The following is a 21,668-nucleotide window of genomic DNA, read 5'->3' as shown; positions in this document are numbered from 1 at the left end:
TATTTAATAAAAATAAAACAATAAAAATAATTTTATAAAAAAATGTATTGTTTTATTTTTATTATTTTATTTCCCTTCTTCAATAAGGGACGATTAGTCATCTTTAACATGTCAGGTCTTAATTGTTCTGCAAGTAAATTACAGTTAAAACTCGTAGAAACACATGCACACTCGTGTGTGAATGCACATCGCTGTATAGACAGTCGTGTTTATAAGCACACTTGTGTGTGTATGTCTACTCGTCCGTGTTTTTTAAAGGAAAAATATGGTTGAAATAACGTACGATCAGTCATCTTTAAAAACAATTCAGGTCTTTATTAATCTGCAAGAAAATTCACGTTAATACTCGTATCGAAATCTTTATTAATACGCTTGCTCAAACAGGAAGGAACTAGGCAAATTATATCCCAATAGGAATTCAACAGTTAAAACATATTCTTAAAATCTAACACGTAAACGTCGATTTCCCCATTGACGTCTTTTTCGACTGAAGCCATTCGTCCAGAAGTCCAAGTCATCAAACACAAGAACAACGAACGTGCAATCCACACACACTCTGACACCTATTATTTTAAGTTATTTTATTTATTACACAATGATAAAAAAATTAAAGAACATGTTTAAAATATTGAGCAAAGTTGTGATCACAGTATTTTTAAAGGAAAAATATGGTTGAAATAACGTACGAGAAGTGAACGCATCTCAAATGCACGTCCAGTACAAGGATATACGCTGTGAGTTGTCTTACTAGCAACACAGAGCTCACGACCACACACGTCGGTGTAAAGCTTTCGTGACTGCAGGGATTCATCTTCTTGGTTCTTTCGGTAAAGTCACCTAGAATGGAAATAATAAAATAATAAAAATAAAACATCATAAAAATATTCTTTTATGACACATAATAAAATAATTTATTATGTTTTATAATAAAAATAAAACATAATAAAATTATTATTTTATTATACATACTAAAGTAATTATTTTATTAAGGTTTATTTTTATTATTTTATTCTTTTTCTTTTATTATACATAATAAAATAAGTATTTAAAGGATTGTATTTTTATTATTTGTATTCTATTATACTTAAAAAAATAATTAGTTTATCAGGTATCACATTTATTATTTTATTATTTTCATTTTATTATACATAAAATAAATAATTAAACGTTAAAAAAATTTTTTTTTCATTATTTCCATTCTACGCGACTTCACCGAAAGAACCAAGAAGATGACACACACAACTTGCACGCTACCAACGACACTAGGACCCTCTCGATGCTACGGAGACATCAGCGCACCTGGTCGCGTGAGCACGCCACTAAGTATTCTGATGTTTCTGTTGTTAAGGTAGCCAGATCGATTCCCGCATCCCCCACGGGGAATATTTTTTTTTTAATCAAATTTTAAATGTAATGCCCCAGCGTTAATGGTCGTGACATGTTCACATTGGTGAACCAGCTTGACCTCGATTTTGCTGTTTTGAAGCCCCTGTCCAGGCGTTAGAGATGTGACGAGAAATAAAACATATCTATAAAATAAATGTATATCGCGCCTGGCAGGAGTCGAACCCACAACTTCCAGTCTGCATGCAGCCGCTTTATCCATTATACCACAGACCCCAATAATAAAATACATACAACTTAGTGAAATAATTATTTTTATTTTATTTTTATTACGTGCCGTTCCTGAAGGTCCGGTGGCGCTTGCCCTGCAGGCGGAAGCTCTGCGAGTCTTTGAACCTGGCGGTGTGTGTGGCGCAGGTGGGGAGAGAGGGGGAGGGAGGGAGAGAGAAACCCGCCGATGATATTCACGAAACCGACTAAACTCCGATGAGCGTGTTTGGCCACGTAGGGTGCGAAAAAAGTTCAACGTAGGTACAGTCCTCGCGACTAAGAGTGCCCGAGGCATCCGTAGCTCAGTGGCAAATCACACAAACTGCCTCACGCGAAATGGATTCCTCTAAGACGAAGGTTCTCTGCAAGCCCACTGGCTATCGACAAAAGATTCGTTCACGAAGCCGCCCACATACAGTGGTACCTTCACTTACCAGTGTCCTCACTAACGAGTGTGTCGAGACACGAGCCGTCTCTCGGCCGATACTTTGCTTTGAGTCGAGAGCTCAAACTCGGGTCACGAGCCAGCTTCAGACACCCCACCGCGAGTTGGCGCGGAGAACGCCGCAGTGAACGCCGCACTGAACGCCGCAGTGAGAAACACTCACCACTCACTCACCACTCACTCACACTCACTCACCACTCACTCACTCACCACTCACTCACTCACCACTCACTCACCACTCACTCACTCACCACTCACTCACTCACCACTCACTCACTCACTCACCACTCACTCACTCACCACTCACTCACTCACCACTCACTCACTCACCACTCACTCACCTGGTACGGAGAGCAAGACCAGGCAGGTGAGAATCACTCACTCACTCACACACTCACTCACTCACTCATACACTCATACACTCACTCACTAACCACTCACTCACTCACTCACCACTCACTCATACACTCACTCACTCACTCACCACTCACTCACCACTCACTCACCACTCACTCACACACTCACTCACCACTCACTCACTCACCAACTCACTCACCACTCACCACTCACTCACTCACTCACACACTCACTCACTCACCACTCACTCACTCACCAACTCACTCACCACTCACTCACCACTCACTCACCACTCACTCACTCACCACTCACACACTCACTCACCACTCACTCACTCACCACTCACTCACCACTCACTCACCACTCACTCACCACTCACTCACTCACTCACCACTCACACACTCACTCACCACTCACTCACTCACCAACTCACTCACCAACTCACTCACCACTCACTCACCTGGTACGGAGAGCAAGGCCAGGCAGGTGAGAATCACTCACTCACTCACTCACCACTCACTCATACACTCACTCACTCATACACTCATACACTCATACACTCACTCACTCACCACTCACTCACCTGGTACGGAGAGCAAGACCAGACAGGTGAGAATCACTCACTCACCACTCACTCATACACTCATACACTCACTCACTCACCACTCACTCACCACTCACTCACCTGGTACGGAGAGCAAGACCAGGCAGGTGAGAATCACTCACTCTCTCACACACTCACTCACTCACCACTCACTCATACACTCACTCACTCACCACTCACTAACTCACTCACTTACCACTCACTCATACACTCAATCACCACTCACTCACCACTCACTCACCACTCACTCACCTGGTACGGAGAGCAAGACCAGGCAGGTGAGAATCACTCACTCACCACTCACTCACCACTGCAGTCATAATGCAAACAAAAAACACAACTCTGACAATGTATGTATTATCAGAGTTATGTTTTTTGCTAGCATTATGACTGCAGGTATTGTGGTCTATGCAAACATGACTCCTCGTAAAAAGGTGTCAGTTTTGTTGCCAGATAGAAGGGTAAACAACCAATGATCATGTTTTTACTGCCAAATGAGGTTCCAATGGCATGTACAGCTCGTCCAGACGATTCGACTGTCGCATCGTCGACCATCAACACACTCTAAACGACCGCACCGTGGACGTTATGCGAGAGCCGGGGTGCTGCGGTACACCGGGTGCTGCGGTACACCGGGGTGCTACGGTACACCGGGTGCTGCGGTACACCGGGGTGCTACGGTACACCGGTGCTGCGGTACACCGGGGTGCTACGGTACACCGGGGTGCTACGGTACACCGGGGTGCTACGGTACACCGGGGTGCTACGGTACACCGGGGTGCTACGGTACACCGGGGTGCTACGATACACCGGGTGCTACGGTACACCGGGGGCTACGGTACACCGGGGTGCTACGGTACACCGGGGTGCTACGGTACACCGGGGTGCTACGGTACACCGGGGTGCTACGGTACACCGGGGTGCTACGGTACACCGGGGTGCTACGATACACCGGGGTGCTACGGTACACCGGGTGCTACGGTACACCGGGGTGCTACGGTACACCGGGGTGCTACGGTACACCGGGGTGCTACGGTACACCGGGGTGCTACGGTACACCGGGGGCTACGGTACACCGGGGTGCTACGGTACACCGGGGTGCTACGGTACACCGGGGTGCTACGGTACACCGGGGTGCTACGGTACACCGGGGTGCTACGATACACCGGGGTGCTACGGTACACCGGGTGCTACGGTACACCGGGGTGCTACGGTACACCGGGGTGCTACGATACACCGGGGTGCTACGGTACACCGGGGTGCTACGGTACACCGGGGTGCTACGGTACACCGGGGTGCCACCACGAGGTGCAGGGCAGGAGGCAGCCAGGGCAGCGTTGCGTCTCACCACAGGATGTCGGCTGGCGGCCACGCCAACACGGCACACTCCATGTACACCTCCCAGCCCTCTCTCGCCTCGTACAGCCTGTCCTGCTCCGACAGCAGCTGTGGAGGTGCGGCTGTGGGGGGGGGGGGGGGGGGGCAGAGACAGCCGGCCGGAGGGGTCGTTCGTCAGAGGAGTCGGTCCAAAGTGCCCTGCCTAGAGGGGGGCAGCCTACAGCCGCCTGTCCAGTCACGGGCCTCCTCCTCATCCTCCCACTTCCCTCCCACCTCCTCCTCCTCCTCCCTCCTCCCATGTCCCACCTCCACCCCACCTCCCCATACTCCTCTTCCTCCCTCCTCCTCCTCCTCCTCCACCCTCCTCCTCCCACCTCCTCCACCCTCCTCCTCCTCCACCCTCCTCCTCCCACCTTCTCCTCATACTCCTCCTCCCTCCCCCTCCCTCCCTCCCCCTCCCCATACCCCTCCCCCTCCTCCTCCTCCCTCCTCATCCTCATCCTCCTCCCCATCCTCCCACCTCCTCCCCATACTTCTCCTCCCTCCTCCTCCCTCCTCCTCCCTCCTCCTCCACCCCTACCCCCCCCCCCCCCCCCCACCGCTCACCCGGCACTTTGACGTAGGCGTTGGCCAGGATGGTGCCGTGTTGGTTTGAGGCCTCGCACTGGTACACGCCGGTGGCCTCCTGCAGCCGCCTCAGGGTCAGGGAGTCGCCGTCCACGCTCCGCCCGGCTACCGCGGGGGCCTCTGCTCCACCGCACACCACACCACACCCGGCACGGCACGGTGTGGTGTGGTGGTGTGGTGTGGTGTTGTGGTGTGGTGTGGTGGTGGTGTGGTGTGGTGGTGTGGTGGTGTGGTGGTGTGGTGTGGTGGTGTGGTGGTGTGGTGGTGGTGGTGGTGGTGTGGTGGTGTGTGGTGTGGTGGTGTGTGGTGTGGTGTGGTGGTGTGGTGGTGTGGTGTGGTGGTGTGGTGTGGTGTGGTGTGGTGTGTGTGTGGTGGTGTGGTGGTGGTGGTGTGGTGGTGTGGGTGTGGGTGGTGTGGTGGTGGTGGTGTGGTGGTGTGGTGTGGTGGTGTGGTGGTGTGTGGTGGTGTGGTGGTGTGGTGGTGTGGTGTGGTGGTGTGGTGTGTGGTGGTGTGGTGTGGTGGTGTGGTGGTGTGGTGTGGTGGTGTGGTGGTGTGGTGGTGGTGTGGTGTGGTGTGGTGGTGGTGTGGTGTGGTGTGGGTGGTGTGGTGGTGTGGGTGTGGTGGTGGTGGTGTGGTGGTGTGGTGTGTGGTGTGGTGGTGTGGGTGTGTGTGGTGTGGTGGTGTGGTGGTGTGGTGTGGTGTGGTGTGGTGTGGTGGTGGTGTGGTGTGGTGGTGGTGGTGTGGTGGTGTGGTGTGGTGGTGTGGTGGTGTGGTGTGGTGGTGTTGTGGTTGTGGTGGTGTGGTGGTGTGGTGGTGTGGTGGGTGTGGTGTGGGTGGTGGTGTGGTGTGTGTGGTGGTGTGGTGGTGGTGGGTGGTGTGGTGTGGTGTGGTGTGGTGGTGTGGTGTGTGGTGGTGGGTGGTGTGGTGGTGTGGTGGTGTGGTGGTGTGGTGGTGTGTGGTGTGGTGGTGTTGTGTGTGGTGTGGTGGTGTGGTGGTGTGGTGTGGTGTGGTGGTGTGGTGTGGTGTGGTGGTGTGGTGTGGTGTGGTGGTGTGGTGGTGTGGTGGTGTGTGGTGGTGTGGTGGTGTGGTGTGGTGGTGTGGTGTGGTGGTGTGGTGGTGTGGTGTGGTGTGGTGGTGTGGTGTGGTGGTGTTGTGTTGTGGTGTGATGTGGTGTGCGGGGTCTTGACGCGATTATTATCAGAAGAATTTGGCAAAATGTATTGCGACTTGGTATTGCGCGGTGTGATTTGGCATTATTATCACAATTTGGCACAATCTGGCTGAATTCGGTAGGCTCTGTGATTGGTTGACTAAGTGTGCAATCAGCTGTGAGTGAGCGTGTGTGATAGGCTGTGAGTGAGTGTGGGTGTGTGATAGGCTGTGAGTGTGATAGGCTGTGAGTGAGCGTGCGTGTGTGATAGGCTGTGAGTGAGATAGGCTGTGAGTGAGCGTGCGCGTGTGATAGGCTGTGAGTGAGATAGGCTGTGAGTGAGTGTGGGTGTGTGATAGGCTGTGAGTGAGATAGGCTGTGAGTGAGATAGGCTGTGAGTGAGATAGGCTGTGAGTGAGCGTGGGTGTGTGATAGGCTGTGAGTGAGATAGGCTGTGAGTGAGATAGGCTGTGAGTGAGCGTGCGTGTGTGATAGGCTGTGAGTGAGATAGGCTGTGAGTGAGATAGGCTGTGAGTGAGCGTGCGTGTGTGATAGGCTGTGAGTGAGATAGGCTGTGAGTGAGATAGGCTGTGAGTGAGATAGGCTGTGAGTGAGATAGGCTGTGAGTGAGCGTGGGCGTGTGATAGGCTGTGAGTGAGATAGGCTGTGAGTGAGATAGGCTGTGAGTGAGCGTGGGTGTGTGATAGGCTGTGAGTGAGCGTGTGATAGGCTGTGAGTGAGCGTAGGCGTGTGATAGGCTGTGAGTGTGATAGGCTGTGAGTGGCTAAATCATGGGACCTCCTTTGCCAGTACCAAAATATGAGAAGGGGTTTTCCCCTTTTTTCTGGCAACAAAACAGCTGTGTTGAGATGTTAAACCACCAAACTGAAACCTTTCACAAGGAATCATGTCACTGCATTAACCACAATACTTGTGGTCAGAATGCAAGCAATAAACATCCTCTGATAGTAGTATGATGCATTGTCTTTGAAACTGTGAAACTCACAGAAACTGATTGGTCCACACCAGAGAAAGCTGCCTCTGGTGTGGACCAATCAGTTTGAAAGACAATGCATCATACTATCTCCTGGCCAAACCCCATTTGGCGGAGCCAGGAGATTGAATCTTTACCCTCTGGGCTCCTCCAGAAACAACAAAAAACCACTGCAGGTGGCCACGTGGAATGTTCGAACGCTCACTGCGGAGGAGAGGCTGCCACTCCTCTGTCGAGAGCTGGAATGGTACCGCCTGGACCTCTGTGGTATTCAGGAGGTCCGGTGGACCGGCTCTGGCTCCTGCCACCATGAGGGGTGGACAGTCCTCTACTCGGGGCAGGAGACTGCCAAACAACAGGGAGCGGCTGCTCTTCTGAAAAAAGAATGAGGGGGGCGTGGGAGCGTGGCGATGAGGTGTGGGAAGCTGTAAGCCCCAGGCTACTTTGGGCTCGCCTTCCCATCAACCAGAGGCGAGGAGTGGTGGTCATGGTTACATATGCCCCCACCGAAGATGAACATCCGTGGAGGGTTGCAGGCAAGGTCGATGAGTCAGATGCCTTCTATGACCTCCTGTCACAAGTGGTAGCTAAAGTGGCCCCTCGGGATATACTATCAGAGTATGTTTATTGTTTGCATCCTGACCACTAGTATATGTGGTTAATGCAGTGACACGATTTCTTGTGAAAGGTTTCAGTTTGGTGTTTTAACATCTCAACACAGCTGTTTTGTCGCCAGAAAAAAGGGGAAAACCCCTTCTCAGGCTACGAGCGTGCGAGCGTGTGAGCGAGTGAGCGTACGAGAGAGCGGCTGAGCGTGTGAGCGAGCGCGTAGGTTTGGACGAGCGGGCGAGGAGGCGCCTCACCGCTGATGGGGACGCCGTTGAAGAACCAGCGGACGAGCGGTTTGGGGATTCCGTCGGCGAGGCAGGCGAGCCTCACCGTGTCCCACGGTGCGTAGAAGCGCCCCTCTGGCTCCGGAGTGATCCAGTACGGCTTGGCTGGAGGGGGGGAGCAGGGGGAGGAGGGGGGGTACTCGTTTGAGGTCGAGTTGACCTAGGAGAGGCCCGTGACCGGTCGAGATAATCGTCGCCGGGACCTGGGCTGCAGAGGTCGCAAACGGGTTTTGATTCCTTACCCGTACCCGGCCGCACCAGGGTCGCAAACGAGTACCCGTACCCGTCCGGGCATCGGGTAGCCGGGTATGGGTAGGGTACGGGTATCGGGTACCCGGTTACGACCTCTGGGATGAAGCCATGTTGCAGGCGCGGGTGGGTTGATTCTAGGAACTTGAATTGTGAGAAGAGACAAGACGTTGGGAAATGAGTGACAAACGGAAACTCACAAGTGACTCACGGCCTACCCGTACCCGGCCGGGTACGGGTAGCCGGGTATTGGGTAGGGTACGGGTATCAGGTAGGGTACGGGTAGCCGGGTATCCGGTAGGGTACGGGTATCGGGTAGGGTACGGGTAGCCGGGTATCGGTAGGGTACGGGTATCGGGTACAGGTAGCCGGGTATCGGGTAGGGTACGGGTATCGGGTAGGGTACGGGTAGCCGGGTATCGGGTAGGGTACGGGTAGCCGGGTATCGGGTAGGGTACGGGTATCGGGGGGTACCCGGCTGCGACCTCTGCTGTGCCGCAGGGCTCGCTAACCGTCGTGCCGCCGCTCCCCGCCGCTGCGTGGCCCCGAGTCACCTTCCACGGTGACGGTGACGGTGTGCCGGGCGCTGCCCTCGCTGTTGGCGGCGTGGCACTGGTAGGCGCCGGCGTGGGCCGCCAGCGCGTGGTGGATCGCCAGCGTCCGGTTGAAGGCGCCGAAGGTGAATCGGCCACTCGGGAGCTCCCCGCCCACCTTGGCCCAGCGGAGATGCGGCGTGGGGCTGCGCGCACACACACACGCACACACACACACACGCACACACACACACACACACGCACACACACGCGGGGGCACACACACACACGCACACACACACACGCGGGGGCACACACACACACGCACACACACACACACACACGCACGCGGGGGCACACACACACACGCGGGGGCACACACACACGCACGTGGACACGCGGGGGCACACACACACACACGCACACACACGCACACACACACACGCACACACGCACACACACGCACGCACGGGGGCACACACACACACGCACGCGGGCACACACACACACACGCACGCACGTGGACGCACGCACGTGGACACACGCACGTGCGCTCGCATGCACGCACGCACGCACGTCCGTGGGTGTGCGTGCGAAACCGGCGTGGAATATGCCGTGTAGTGTATAGTGTAGTGCGTAGCAGTGTAGTGTACAGTAGTGAAGTGTATAGTCGTGTGGTGTGTGTGTGTACGTACGTGTGTGTGTACGTGTGTGTGTACGTGCGTGTGTACGTGCGTGTGTACGTGCGTGTGTGTACGTGTGTGTGTACGTGTGTGTGTACGTACGTGTGTGTGTACGTGTGTGTACGTGTGTGTGTACGTGCGTGTGTGCGTACGTGTGTGTGTACATGTGTGTGTACGTACGTGTGTGTGTACGTGTGTGTACGTGTGTGTGTACGTGCGTGTGTGTGTACGTGTGTGTGTACGTGCGTGTGTGTGTACGTGTGTGTGTACGTGTGTGTGTACGTGCGTGTGTGTGTACGTGTGTGTGTACGTGTGTGTACGTACGTGTGTGTGTACGTGTGTGTACGTGTGTGTACGTACGTGTGTGTGTACGTGTGTGTACGTGTGTGTGTACGTGCGTGTGTGTGTACGTGTGTGTACGTGTGTGTGTACGTGGTGTGTACGTGTGTGTACGTGTGTGTGTACGTGGTGTGTGTACGTGCGTGTGTGTGTACGTGCGTGTGTGTGTACGTGTGTACGTGTGTGTGCACGTGCGTGACCCTCTGCTCACGATCATTAAGGACCTTCACGATGGCGAGTGGGCCCGGGTAAAACTACGTGGCCGGGAGTCGGAATCATTCCCTGTTTACCTTGTTGTGCGACAGGGATGTCCTCTGGCTCCCACATTATTGAACATCAATTTCGACCACGTAGTTCGTGAAGCCTTCGATGGCTGTACCGGAGGAATTTACATCTGGTACAGATACAATGGGAGGCTGATCGATGCCCGGGTGCGGTCAAGGGATGGCGCCCTATTGGTCAACTGCGTTATGTATGCCGATGATCTGGTAATTGCTGCTCACTCAGAGGAAGAGTTGGAGACGCTGCTGCTGAACCTGGAGCTTGCCACTAAGAGGTGGGGCCTTACCATCAGACCCACCAAAACTAAGCACCTGCCTGGGTATTTTGTACCATCGGGCACTCCACCCCCACAACTCCTAATTGGTGATGGGGCAGTTGTGGAGAGAGTGAAGAGTTTCCCATACCTGGGCAGTGTGCTCATGACCGGCTCTGGTTTAACAGCAGAGGTCTCACTCCGAATCAGTCGAGCGGCAATATCTTTTCATCGGTTGCGTAATGCTGTGTGGAAGCTACCTGGTCTGTCACTCCGCACGAAGCTTCAGGTCTTTTCAGCCACGGTCATTCCCTCCCTTCTCTACGCTTGCAAAACCTGGATCCCCCTAATGGAACATCTTTGCCGGTTAGAAACATTTAGGCTGGCCTGCCTACGATCCATCCTGGGTTTAACCAGGCTGGATTGTGTGAGGAGCTCACAAATCCTTGCAAGATCTGGACAAAGTCCCATCGGTGAGCTCCTCCGGCAGGCACGGCTGCGTTGGCCCAGATACCGCATGCCTAAACAGCTTTCGTGTCTGTCGGTAAAGTCACGTAGATAGAATTTTTTTTTTAAAATCACGACGTTTCGATCGCAACACAGAAAGACTCAAGAGTATGCCTAAACAGCTTTTGTTCGGCAGGATAGAGGGAGCTAAACGGGCGCGGCACGGGCTAGAGAAGAGATGGAGTGATGTGGTACAGGAGGACGTGGAGCTGAGTGGACTTGCCGATGACTGGTACCAGCGGTGTCAAGATCGGCCTCAGTGGAGGAGGCTCGTGAAGGACGCTACTGGGCAGTTGGAGGCAGTCGCCCTCCAACAACAACTGAGGGCGGAGGAGCGACGCTCACAACAACGAGCGGCGCGCCGGGTGGCTAAAGCACAGCAAGTTGGTACAGTAGGGGGCACAGGTGGTGCATCAGCTAGTCATCTCGGTCATCTCAGTCAGTCGACCCCTGGCACCTGCTGGGTCTGCCCCGTGACCTCCTGCCAGCGGGCGTTCGACACTTCGCGTGGCCTCAACATGCACATGGCCTGGCACAAGCGTCGTGGTGACGTCACCGCCACTTAGTGGCGAATGGCGGTTGTTGTTGTTGTGTGTGTACGTACAACCCTTGTACGATGCAGCCCAGCAGTAGCGTGTCTCCCTGAAGCACCAGTCTGCTGCTTGTCTCACCCCCAGGCTCCACGAAAACCGGACGTCTCTTCGAGGGATGAGCTGTGTGTGTGTGCGTGCGTAGGGGAGTGGGTGGGTGGGTGGGCAGTGTCGTGGTTCGCACCGCGCTGCGCTCCCACTCCGCTGACCCGAGTTCGATTCTCGCTCACAGACAACACTTTGATTAGCTGAACCGATCCTGGGCCTCCCCTAGGTCGAATCAGCCTCAAATGAGTGCCTGGCGCGTTGTGTAGTAAACATCGCCACCGGGGAGACAAAGGCGGCCGGGCGTGGTGTTGGCCACCCCCTTGTGTGCCGTGTCGGCCTTCATAGCTGCTCGCTAACAACAGTCAGAAGGGTAAAAAACCAATTATCATATTTTTTACTGGCAAATGAGGTTCCAATGGTGTAAATGCTTCACCCCGAGCTCTCATCTGGTCCAACACCATGTGAGACTAGGCTCTAAGGAAAGCTGTCTCGGGTGTGGACCAATCAACTTCAAGGACAGTGCACACACATTATCAGAGTTATGTTTTTGTTTGCATTATGACCGCAGGTATTGTGGTCTATGCAAACATGACTCCTTGGAAAAAAATGTGTCAGTTTTGTTGCCAGATAGAAGGGTAAAAAACCAATTATCATAACAACAGTCTGTTGAAGCTATACGGGGGGGGGTCTTTGTCAAGTTCGGCAAAACAACCCCCTACCTCCTCGTCGGTGCCGCATGAGAACGCTGTGGTGGGCAGCAGTGCCGTGGGGGGAGGGCAAATATCAATCGACCATTTCCCTCACGTTTGTAACCACCACAGCGGCCAAATGGGGGCTCTGGACAGGTGCGAGGGGCTGGTCACCCCTCCACCTTCAATAAATTCGCACAAAACAATAAAAACATATTCTAGCGGGGGCACAGGCGTCTATGACGTCTCCTGGCCAAACCCCATTTGGCGGAGCCAGGAGACTGAATCCTTACCCTCGGGGTTCCTCCAGAAACAACAAAAAGCCACTGCGGGTGGTCACGTGGAATGTTCGAACGCTCACTGCGGATGAGAGGCTGCCACTCCTCTGTCGGGAGCTGGACAAATACCACCTGGATCTCCGTGGTATTCAGGAGGTCCGGTGGACCGGCTCTGGCTCCTGCCACCATGAGGGGTAAACAGCCCTCTACTCAGGGCAGGAGACTGACAAACAACAGGGAGTGGCTCATCTTCTGAGCAAAGAATTGAAGGGGGTGTGGGAGCGTGGCGGTGAGGTGTGGGAAGCCGTAAGCCCCAGGCTACTTTGAGCTCGCCTTCCCATCAACCAGAGGCGAGGAGTGGCGGTCAAGGTTACTTATGCCCCCACAAAGATGATCATCTATTGTGGCGACAGGCCCAACTCTCATCGTCTAGAGCACCGGTCCCCAACCTTCTTGGCACCAGGGACCCGTTTCGTGGAAGACAATTTTTTCACGGACCGGGCGGAGTGGGGGGGGGGGTCACAATTGGGTCTTTCTCCCTTTTCAAAGAAGATCTCCAGCGACGTTTGTTTTGACTCATCGTGGCTACTCGGGGTTAGCAGCTCGTGGGCTCACCAAACCTGTGACTGAAACAAGTGCACACACACATGTACACACACACACGTACACGCACGTACACACGTACACACAAAGATAACAAAGATCCCCCGTGTAGCCTTAACAGACTGTAGGGGCAAGTGCTGTTAGCGATCACCTATGAAGGCCGGAACGGTACACGAGGGGGTGGGTGGCCAGCACCACGCCCGACCGCCTTTGTCTCCCTAGTGGCGATGTTTACACACCACACCAGGTACTCATTTGAGGCTGAGTCGACCTAGGGGAGGCCCAGATAATCATCACTGGTGTTTGCCGTGAGCGGGAATCGAACTCGGGTGGCCAGGTCCGTAGTGCAGCGCGCTAACCACTACACTACCGCTCCCCATACACACGCACACACAGACACGTACGCACACACACGCACACACGTACACACACACACGCACACACGTACACACACACATGTACACACACACACGTACACACACACACGCGTACACACACACACGTACACACACACACGTACACACACACACGTACACACACACGTACACACACACACGTACACACACACGTACACACACACGTACACACGTACACACACACACACACGTACATACACACGTACACACGTACACGCACACACACGTACACACACACACGTACACACACACACGTACACACACACACACGTACACACGCACACACACGTACACACACACACGCACACACGTACACACACACGTACACACACACACACACACGTACACACATACACACACACACGTGCACACACACACGTGCACACACGTACACACACACACGTACACACACACGTACACACACACACGTACACACACACACACGTAGCCACACACACACACACACACGTACACACACACGTACACACACACACGTGCACACACGTACACACACACACACACGTACACACACACACACGTAGCCACACACACACACGTACACACACACACACACACGTACACACACACGTACACACACACACGTACACACACACACGTAGCCACACACACACACGTACACACACACACACACACGTGCACACACGTACACAGACACACACACGTACACACGCACACACGTAGCCACACACACACACGTACACACACACACACGTACACACACACACGTGGCACCAGCGATCACCGCCGCCACTCACCGGCTTTGACGATCAGACGAATCGGCTTCTTCTGCTGCACGATGCCGCTGCGTGGGTGGCGGGTGCAGCACACGTAGTAGTCCACATCTCCGCGGAGCGCGTTGGCGAAGTGGAGGTCTCCTTGCAGGCCCTGGGATACTCGGGCATCCAGCCGCACTCTCTGCATGGCTGCAGCGCCAGCACCACCACAGGGGGGGGGGGGGTGAGGGGTGAAAGGGGATCGGAATCAGAATCTTTAAGACTGCGGGAGCAGGAATCCGATGAGCCATGAAAATTCCTAGTCACAGATGTCCACCGCGAAACCCGCATCATCGTCATCATCAGCATCATCGTCGTCATCATCAGCATCATCGTCGTCAGCATCATCATCATCAGCATCATCATTATCATCAGCAGCAGCATCATCAGCATCATCATCATCAGCAGCATCATCATCAGCATCGTCATCAGTATCATCGTCATCATCAGCAGCAGCATCATCATCAACATCGTCACCATCAGCATCATAATCATCAGCATCATCATCACAAGTCATGGCAGCAGAAGAGAGACTGTACAACGTGTAACGACGCTTTGCCCCCCGATTCACAAATCTGGAAGGAGACATCACGGCACGATGCACTCCACTTCTCGCTTGCCTCGCTGACCCCCGGCATGTGACATTCTAGTCGTTGTCTCTGCATCTACATCAGCATCCGTAGGAGAGAGGAACAAGACCTGCACACCAGGAGAGGTAGTCAACATCTCCTAGCCACCGTGATGATGACGATGGTGAGAGAGACACGCAGACTCCAAATATACAGCGGCAGCAGGCGTCGTCAGGGTCGGGGATCGAACCCACGACCTCCTGCACACCAGGCGAGGTAGTCAACATCTCCTAGCCACCGTGATGATGACGATGAGAGAGAGACACAGACCTCCTGCACACCAGGCGAGGTAGTCAACATCTCCTAGCCACCGTGATGATGACGATGAGAGAGAGACACAGACCTCCTGCACACCAGGCGAGGTAGTCAACATCTCCTAGCCACCGTGATGATGACGATGAGAGAGAGACACAGACCTCCTGCACACCAGGCGAGGTAGTCAACATCTCCTAGCCACCGTGGTGATGATGAAAGAGAGAGACACAGACCTCCTGTCTACCAGGCGAGGTAGTCAACATCTCCCAGCCAGCGTGGTGACGATGGTGAGAGAGAGACACAGACCTCCTGTCGACCAGGCGAGGTAGTCAACATCTCCTAGCCACCGTGGTGATGATGAAAGAGAGAGACACAGACCTCCTGTCTACCAGGCGAGGTAGTCAACATCTCCCAGCCAGCGTGGTGACGATGGTGAGAGAGAGACACAGACCTCCTGTCTACCAGGCGAGGTAGTCAACATCTCCCAGCCAGCGTGGTGATGATGAAAGAGAGAGACACAGACCTCCTGTCTACCAGGCGAGGTAGTCAACATCTCCTGGCCACCGTGGTGATGATGAAAGAGAGAGACACAGACCTCCTGCCTACCAGGCGAGGTAGTCAACATCTCCCAGCCACCGTGGTACTCACAGCCGTCCAGCCAGAAGACGTCGGGAGGGGGGAAGCCGCGGGGAGGGTGGCAGCGCAGCGCGGCCGGAGAGCCCTCCGTGGCCGTGACGGGCATCGGGTTCTCGCGGGGCCACACCGGGACACCTGCGGCACAAGTGCGGTGGGTTCCAATTGGGTGCACACACACACACGCAGCTTGGGGGCAACACTATGTATTAACGGTGAGAGATATAACAACGTACATGAGGTGGTGACCACCTTCCTCAACTCGCTAACACTCTGGGACACGACACAGAGGGGACCAGGCAGGCTGCGGGCTGCCTGGCCCAGGACGACGACCCGGGACTTGAGGACCGATGATGTCGTCTTCACTTCGGAGTTCAACAGCCCTCGCTCTGTGTTCACACCACGCTGATATCCCCGTCCCAGGCCACGCCTCCCTTCCCCCACCTTTGGGAAGGAACAAAGACCCCCCCCCCCCCCCGTGTCGCCTTAACAGACCGTCGGGGCGAGTAGCGCCGCTAGCGAGTAGTGCCGCTAGCGAGTAGCGCCGTAGCGAGTAGCGCCGTAGCGAGGCCGGCACCGCGGCGCACGCCGCTACTCACGCGCCAGCCGCACGGTGATGTTGGCGCTCAGCGCCGTGCCGTCGCGGTTCTCCGCCGCGCAGCGGTAGACCCCCTCGTAGGCCTCCACGGCGTAGCCGCTGCCCACGGACGCCGTGTCCACGGTGAACGTGCCGGAGCCGTTGCCACGCTGCCTCACGTGGGGGTCACAGTCGGGGTCAAAGCGCCGGCCGTCTTTACTCCACTGGAACCTGACGCGCAGATGGGAGGGGAGGGAGGGGAGGAGGGGAGGGAGGGAGGGTGGGAGGGGAGGGAGGGAGGGTCGGAGGGGAGGGAGGGAGGGAGGGAGGGAGGAGAGGGAGGGAGGGGAGGGAGGGGAGAGTCAAGAGGGAGGGAGGGAGGGAGGGTCAAGAGGGAGGGAGAGGAGGGAGGAGAGGGAGGGAGGTTCAAGAGGGAGGGAGGGAGGGAGGGAGGAGAGGGAGGGAGGGAGGAGAGGGAGGGAGGAGAGGGAGCGTACTTGGGCGTTGGGTTTCCTTCAGCCTCACACTCCATCACAATGTCGTCCTGCGGCTCCACGATGTAATTCAACGGCGAGTGGCGCCTGATGGTCGGAGGGTGAGTGTCTGCAAGAGATCGACGGGTTAACAGAAGCGTGGCCGCGGCGACAGACGCGGGAGAGACCCGGAGCACGAATGGAAACACGTGAAACCCTCCGGTAGGAGTGTAGCGACCGCGCTCATCCGACTCGTGACGACGCGACGATCAAGAAGCACGGAGGAGACGTCGTCACGGCCTTGACCACCTGAACGTGAGACTGCAGTTGGCTACTCACGGCCAAGGGACAGGCCGAGGGGGTGGTGACGGGCGCCCAGCACGGCCAATATCAGCGCCACGAAGCGTGCCGTGGGGAGGGCGCCCATCGGAGGAGCGGACGGTCGGACCGGGGGCTTCCTTCACTTGGCTAGGAGGAGGGAGCAGGAGGGAGGGAACAGGAGGAGGGGGTAGAAGGGAGGGAGCAGGAGGGGAGGGGGGAGGTAGCAGGAGGAGGGGGGGAGAGCAGGAGGAGGTGGAGCAGTGGGAATGATATGTATTAAGACTGCAGGAGGAGGAATCTAAAGAGCTATGAAGTTCTCTTGCACAGATGTCCAGCTGGGGCACTGGGTCAGAACATCACAATAACAACAAACACGATGTGAGGGCAGAGCACAGGAAGAGTAAACAAATCACTTAAATATATATACTAATAAACTAACCAGTGTTTGATCTTGCCACGTAAAGTGTGGATGACTCTGCTGAAGCTGCGGTGCCTCAACTATTGGAAGTAGTCACCCCCTGTGAGTGGCTGGCTGAGGTGCCATCTGTTGAGGAAGTACTGAAGGCGATCCGGAGTCTGAGACCAGGAAAGGCACCGGGCAGAGATGATCTCCCAAGCGAAATGCTGAGGGAGGGTGGCGTTTGTGCACAGACTGCCCTATATGACATCATAACAATAGTCTGGACCGCTGGACGGGTTCCGCAGGATTGGAAGGATGCCCTGGTGGTCCCCCTCTTTAAGAAGGGGGACCGCACAGACTGTAACAACTACAGGGGCATCTCACTCCTCAGTGTGCCGGGAAAGGTCCTGGCAAGGATTATTCAACATCGCCTTGCTAGGCACGCTGAGGAGAGGCTTGCGGAGCCCCAATGTGGTTTCAGGAAAGGGTGGTCCTGCACAGATGCCATATTTTCTGTCCGTCTGCTACAGCAGAGGTGTAGGGAATTCCAAAAACACCTACATCTCTGCTTGATCAACCTAGTCAAGGCCTATGATACAATCAGTAGGCCTGGCCTCTGGGTTGTTCTTTGTGCTTTCAGAGTCCCTGACTCTCTGCTCATCATCATTAAGGACCTTCATGATGGTGAGCGGGCCCTAGTAAAACTACGTGGCCGGGAGTCGGAGCCTTTCTCTGTACACCTTGGGGTGCGACAGGGATGTCCTCTGGTTCGCACATGATTTAACATCTATTTCGATCACGTAGTTCGTGAAGTCTTCAATGCCTCAAGGCTTCACGAGAGAGTTCATCCATAGGTCAACCTAAATATGTATCTGCCGGCAGGAGGCGATGTTGCCTTTGGTTACAGGACCCATTTCTGATAGGGTCCTTGCCTGTATTTTATGGTTCTTCAGAGAAATCTTGATTTGAAGCTTTCGTGACTGCAATGATCCATACTCTTTGATTCTTTCGGTAAAGTCACGTGGGTAGAAACTTTATACCAAAGAGTATCTTTCAGTAAAGTCACGTAGATAGAAAAAAAGCGATAAAAAATATCACGACGCTTCGATCGCAACACAAACGGTCGTCATACGCTCGTGTTGCGATCGTTTGTATTTTTATTTCTATCTACGTGACTTTACCGAAAGAACCATAGCATATGAATTCCTGCAGTCACGAAAGTTTTAATTTAAAATGTCCTTGCCTGTAATTATCCATCTTGTAGGTCGCCAGCAGTGGGTGAGTGGGGGGTGAGTGAGTGGGTGAGTGAGTGGGTGAGTGAGTACGTGAGTGGGTGAGTGAGTGAGTGGGTGAGTGGGCTGGCTGGGTGGGTGAGTAGGTGGGGTGGGTGAGTGAGTGAGTGGGTGAGTGAGTGGGTGAGTGAGTGGAGTGAGTGAGTAGAGAGTAAGTGGAGAGAGTGAGTGAATAAGTGAGCGAGTGGGTGAGTGAGTGGAGTGAATGAGGGAGTGGGTGGGTGTGTGATTGAGTTGTTGGGTGGGGGAGTGAGTGAGTGGGTGAGTGGGGTGAGTGAGTGGGTGGGTGGGTGAGTGAGTGGGGTGAGTGAGTGGGGTGGATGGGGGGTGGGTGAGTGAGTGGAGTGAGTGAATGGGGTGAGTGGGGTGGGTGAGTGGGGTGAGTGAGTGAGTGAGTGGGTGAGTGGGGTGAGTGGGGTGAGTGGGGTGAGTGGGGTGAGTGAGTGGGGTGGGTGAGTTGGGTGAGTGGGGTGAGTGAGTGGGGTGAGTGAGTGGGGTGAGTGAGTGATTGGGATGGTGGGTGGGTGAGTGGGTGAGTGAGTGGAGTGAATGAGTGAGTGAGTGGGTGGGTGGGTGAGTGAGTTGGTGAATGGGTGGGGGAGTGAGTGAGTGGGTGAGTGGGGTGAGTGAGTGAGTGAGCGAGTTGATGGGTGGGTGAATGAGTCGGGTGGGTGAGTGAGTGGAGTGGGTGGGTGAGTGAGTGAGTGGAGTGGGTGAGTGAGTGGGTGAGTGGGGTGAGTGGGTGGGTGAGTGAGTGGGTGAGTGGGTGGGTGGGTGGGTGAGTGGGTGGGTGGGTGAGTTGGTGGATGGGTGGGGGAGTGAGTGGATGGGTGGGTGAATGAGTGAGTGGGTGAGTGGGGTGAGTGAATAAGTGAGTGAGTGAGTGGGTGAGTGAGTTGGTGGGTGGGTGAATGAGTCGGGTGGGTGAGTGAGTGGGTGAGTGGGTGAGTGAGTGGGTGAGTGGGGTGAGTGGGTGGGTGAGTGAGTGGAGTGAATGGGTGGGTGGGTGGGTGAGTTGGTGGATGAGTGGGAGAGTGAGTGGATGGGTGGGTGAATGAGTGAGTGGGTGAGTGAGTGGGATGGTGGGTGGGTGAGTGAGTGGAGTGGGTGAGTGAGTGGGGTGGATGGGGGGTGAGTGGGTGAGTGAGTGGAGTGAATGAGTGGGTTAGTGGGTGAGTGAGTTGGTGGATGGGTGGGGGAGTGAGTGAGTGGGTGAGTGAGTGGGTGAGTGGGGTGGGTGAGTGAATGAGTGGGTGAGTGAGTGGATGAGTGGGTGAGTGAGTGGATGAGTGAGTGGATGAGTGGGTGAGTGAGTGGAGTGGGTGAGTGGGGTGGATGGGGGGTGAGTGGGATGGTGGGTGGGTGAGTGGAGTGGGTGAGTGAGTGGGGTGGATGGTGGGTGGGTGAGTGAGTGGGTGGGTGGGTGAGTGGGGTGGATGGGGGGTGAGTGGGATGGTGGGTGGGTGAGTGGGGTGAGTGGGGTGAGTGGGATGGTGGGTGAGTGAGTGGAGTGGGTGAGTGGGTGAGTGGGGTGGATGGGGGGTGAGTGGGGTGAGTGGGTGAGTGAGTGGGGTGGTGGGTGGGTGAGTGTGGTGAGTGGGATGGTGGGTGAGTGGGTGAGTGAGTGGGGTGGTGGGTGAGTGAGTGAGTGGGTGAGTGGGGTGGATGGTGGGTGAGTGAGTGGGGTGAGTGGGGTGGGTGAGTGAGTGGGGTGAGTGGGATGGTGGGTGGGTGAGTGAGTGGGTGAGTGGGGTGGGTGAGTGGGGTGAGTGGGGTGGATGGTGGGTGAGTGAGTGGGATGGTGGGTGGGTGGGTGAGTGAGTGGGGTGGATGGTGGGTGAGTGAGTGGGGTGAGTGGGGTGGGTGAGTGAGTGGGGTGAGTGGGATGGTGGGTGGGTGAGTGAGTGGGTGAGTGGGGTGGGTGAGTGGGGTGAGTGGGGTGGATGGTGGGTGAGTGAGTGGGATGGTGGGTGGGTGGGTGAGTGAGTGGGGTGGGTGAGTGAATGAGTGGGTGAGTGAGTGGATGAGTGAGTGGGTGAGTGGGTGAGTGAGTGGAGTGGGTGAGTGGGGTGGATGGGGGGTGAGTGGGATGGTGGGTGGGTGAGTGGAGTGGGTGAGTGGGTGAGTGAGTGAGGTGAGTGGGATGGTGGGTGGGTGAGTGGGTGAGTGGGGTGGATGGGGGGTGAGTGAGTGGGGTGGATGGTGGGTGAGTGGAGTGGGTGAGTGGGTGAGTGAGTGGGGTGAGTGGGATGGTGGGTGGGTGAGTGAGTGGGTGAGTGGGGTGGATGGGGGGTGAGTGAGTGGGGTGGATGGTGGGTGAGTGGGGTGAGTGAGGTGGTGGGATGGTGGCGAGTTTGCATTTTGAGAGGGTCGTGTACAGTACAGCGATCGTGTACAACGCACTGTACAGTACGCAGTGCAGCTTACAGTGCCGCACCAAGCTTGGCGATGCTGTACAGTGCGGTGTTGTGGTGTAACAAATATAAATAATACTGTATAGAAAATAAAATGTAAATAAAAGTTACAAAAATACTGTATAGAAAATAAAACATTAAATAAAAGTAACAAATAGAAATATAAAATGTTTAATTTCCACTTCACCTTCAGTGCTGTGAGCGAGTAGCAGCAGCAGCGCACGTGACTTCTGCCGGCACGTGACACAAGCGGGGGGGGGGGGGGGGTCACGTGACGTCTGCCGGCACGTGACACAAGCGGGGGGGGGGGGGGCGTCACGTGACGTCTGCCGGCACGTGACACAAGCGGGGGCGGGGGGGGGCGTCACGTGACGTCTGCGGAATACAC

At 55.1% G+C, this 21,668-nt stretch overlaps 1 protein-coding gene across 1 annotated transcript; it reads right to left on the bottom strand.

The window, feature by feature from the left end:
• Positions 1-3,695: 3,695 nt before the first annotated feature.
• On the bottom strand, positions 3,696-21,513 carry LOC133362284 (neuronal cell adhesion molecule-like). The gene is made up of 13 exons (XM_061581213.1): positions 21,468-21,513; positions 17,193-17,321; positions 16,878-16,983; positions 16,403-16,611; positions 15,819-15,941; positions 14,269-14,436; positions 11,473-11,581; positions 8,826-9,010; positions 7,993-8,127; positions 4,965-5,105; positions 4,369-4,480; positions 4,073-4,193; positions 3,696-3,836 (listed from the first exon to the last, which is right to left on the bottom strand). The coding sequence occupies exons 2-13, from the start codon at positions 17,278-17,280 to the stop codon at positions 3,696-3,698; spliced, it is 1,638 nt and encodes a 545-aa protein (XP_061437197.1). The 5' UTR covers positions 17,281-17,321; positions 21,468-21,513.
• Between the last annotated feature and the right edge of the window lie 155 nt (positions 21,514-21,668).

The sequence above is a fragment of the Lethenteron reissneri genome, unplaced genomic scaffold (assembly GCF_015708825.2).
Source record: "Lethenteron reissneri isolate LAM-NWPU_2019-01 unplaced genomic scaffold, ASM1570882v1 scaffold_1423, whole genome shotgun sequence".
In the NCBI taxonomy this organism is placed as follows: Eukaryota; Metazoa; Chordata; class Hyperoartia; order Petromyzontiformes; family Petromyzontidae; genus Lethenteron; species Lethenteron reissneri.
Note: the sequence above shows the minus strand (reverse complement) of the source record. Positions and strands in the feature narration are given on the sequence as shown.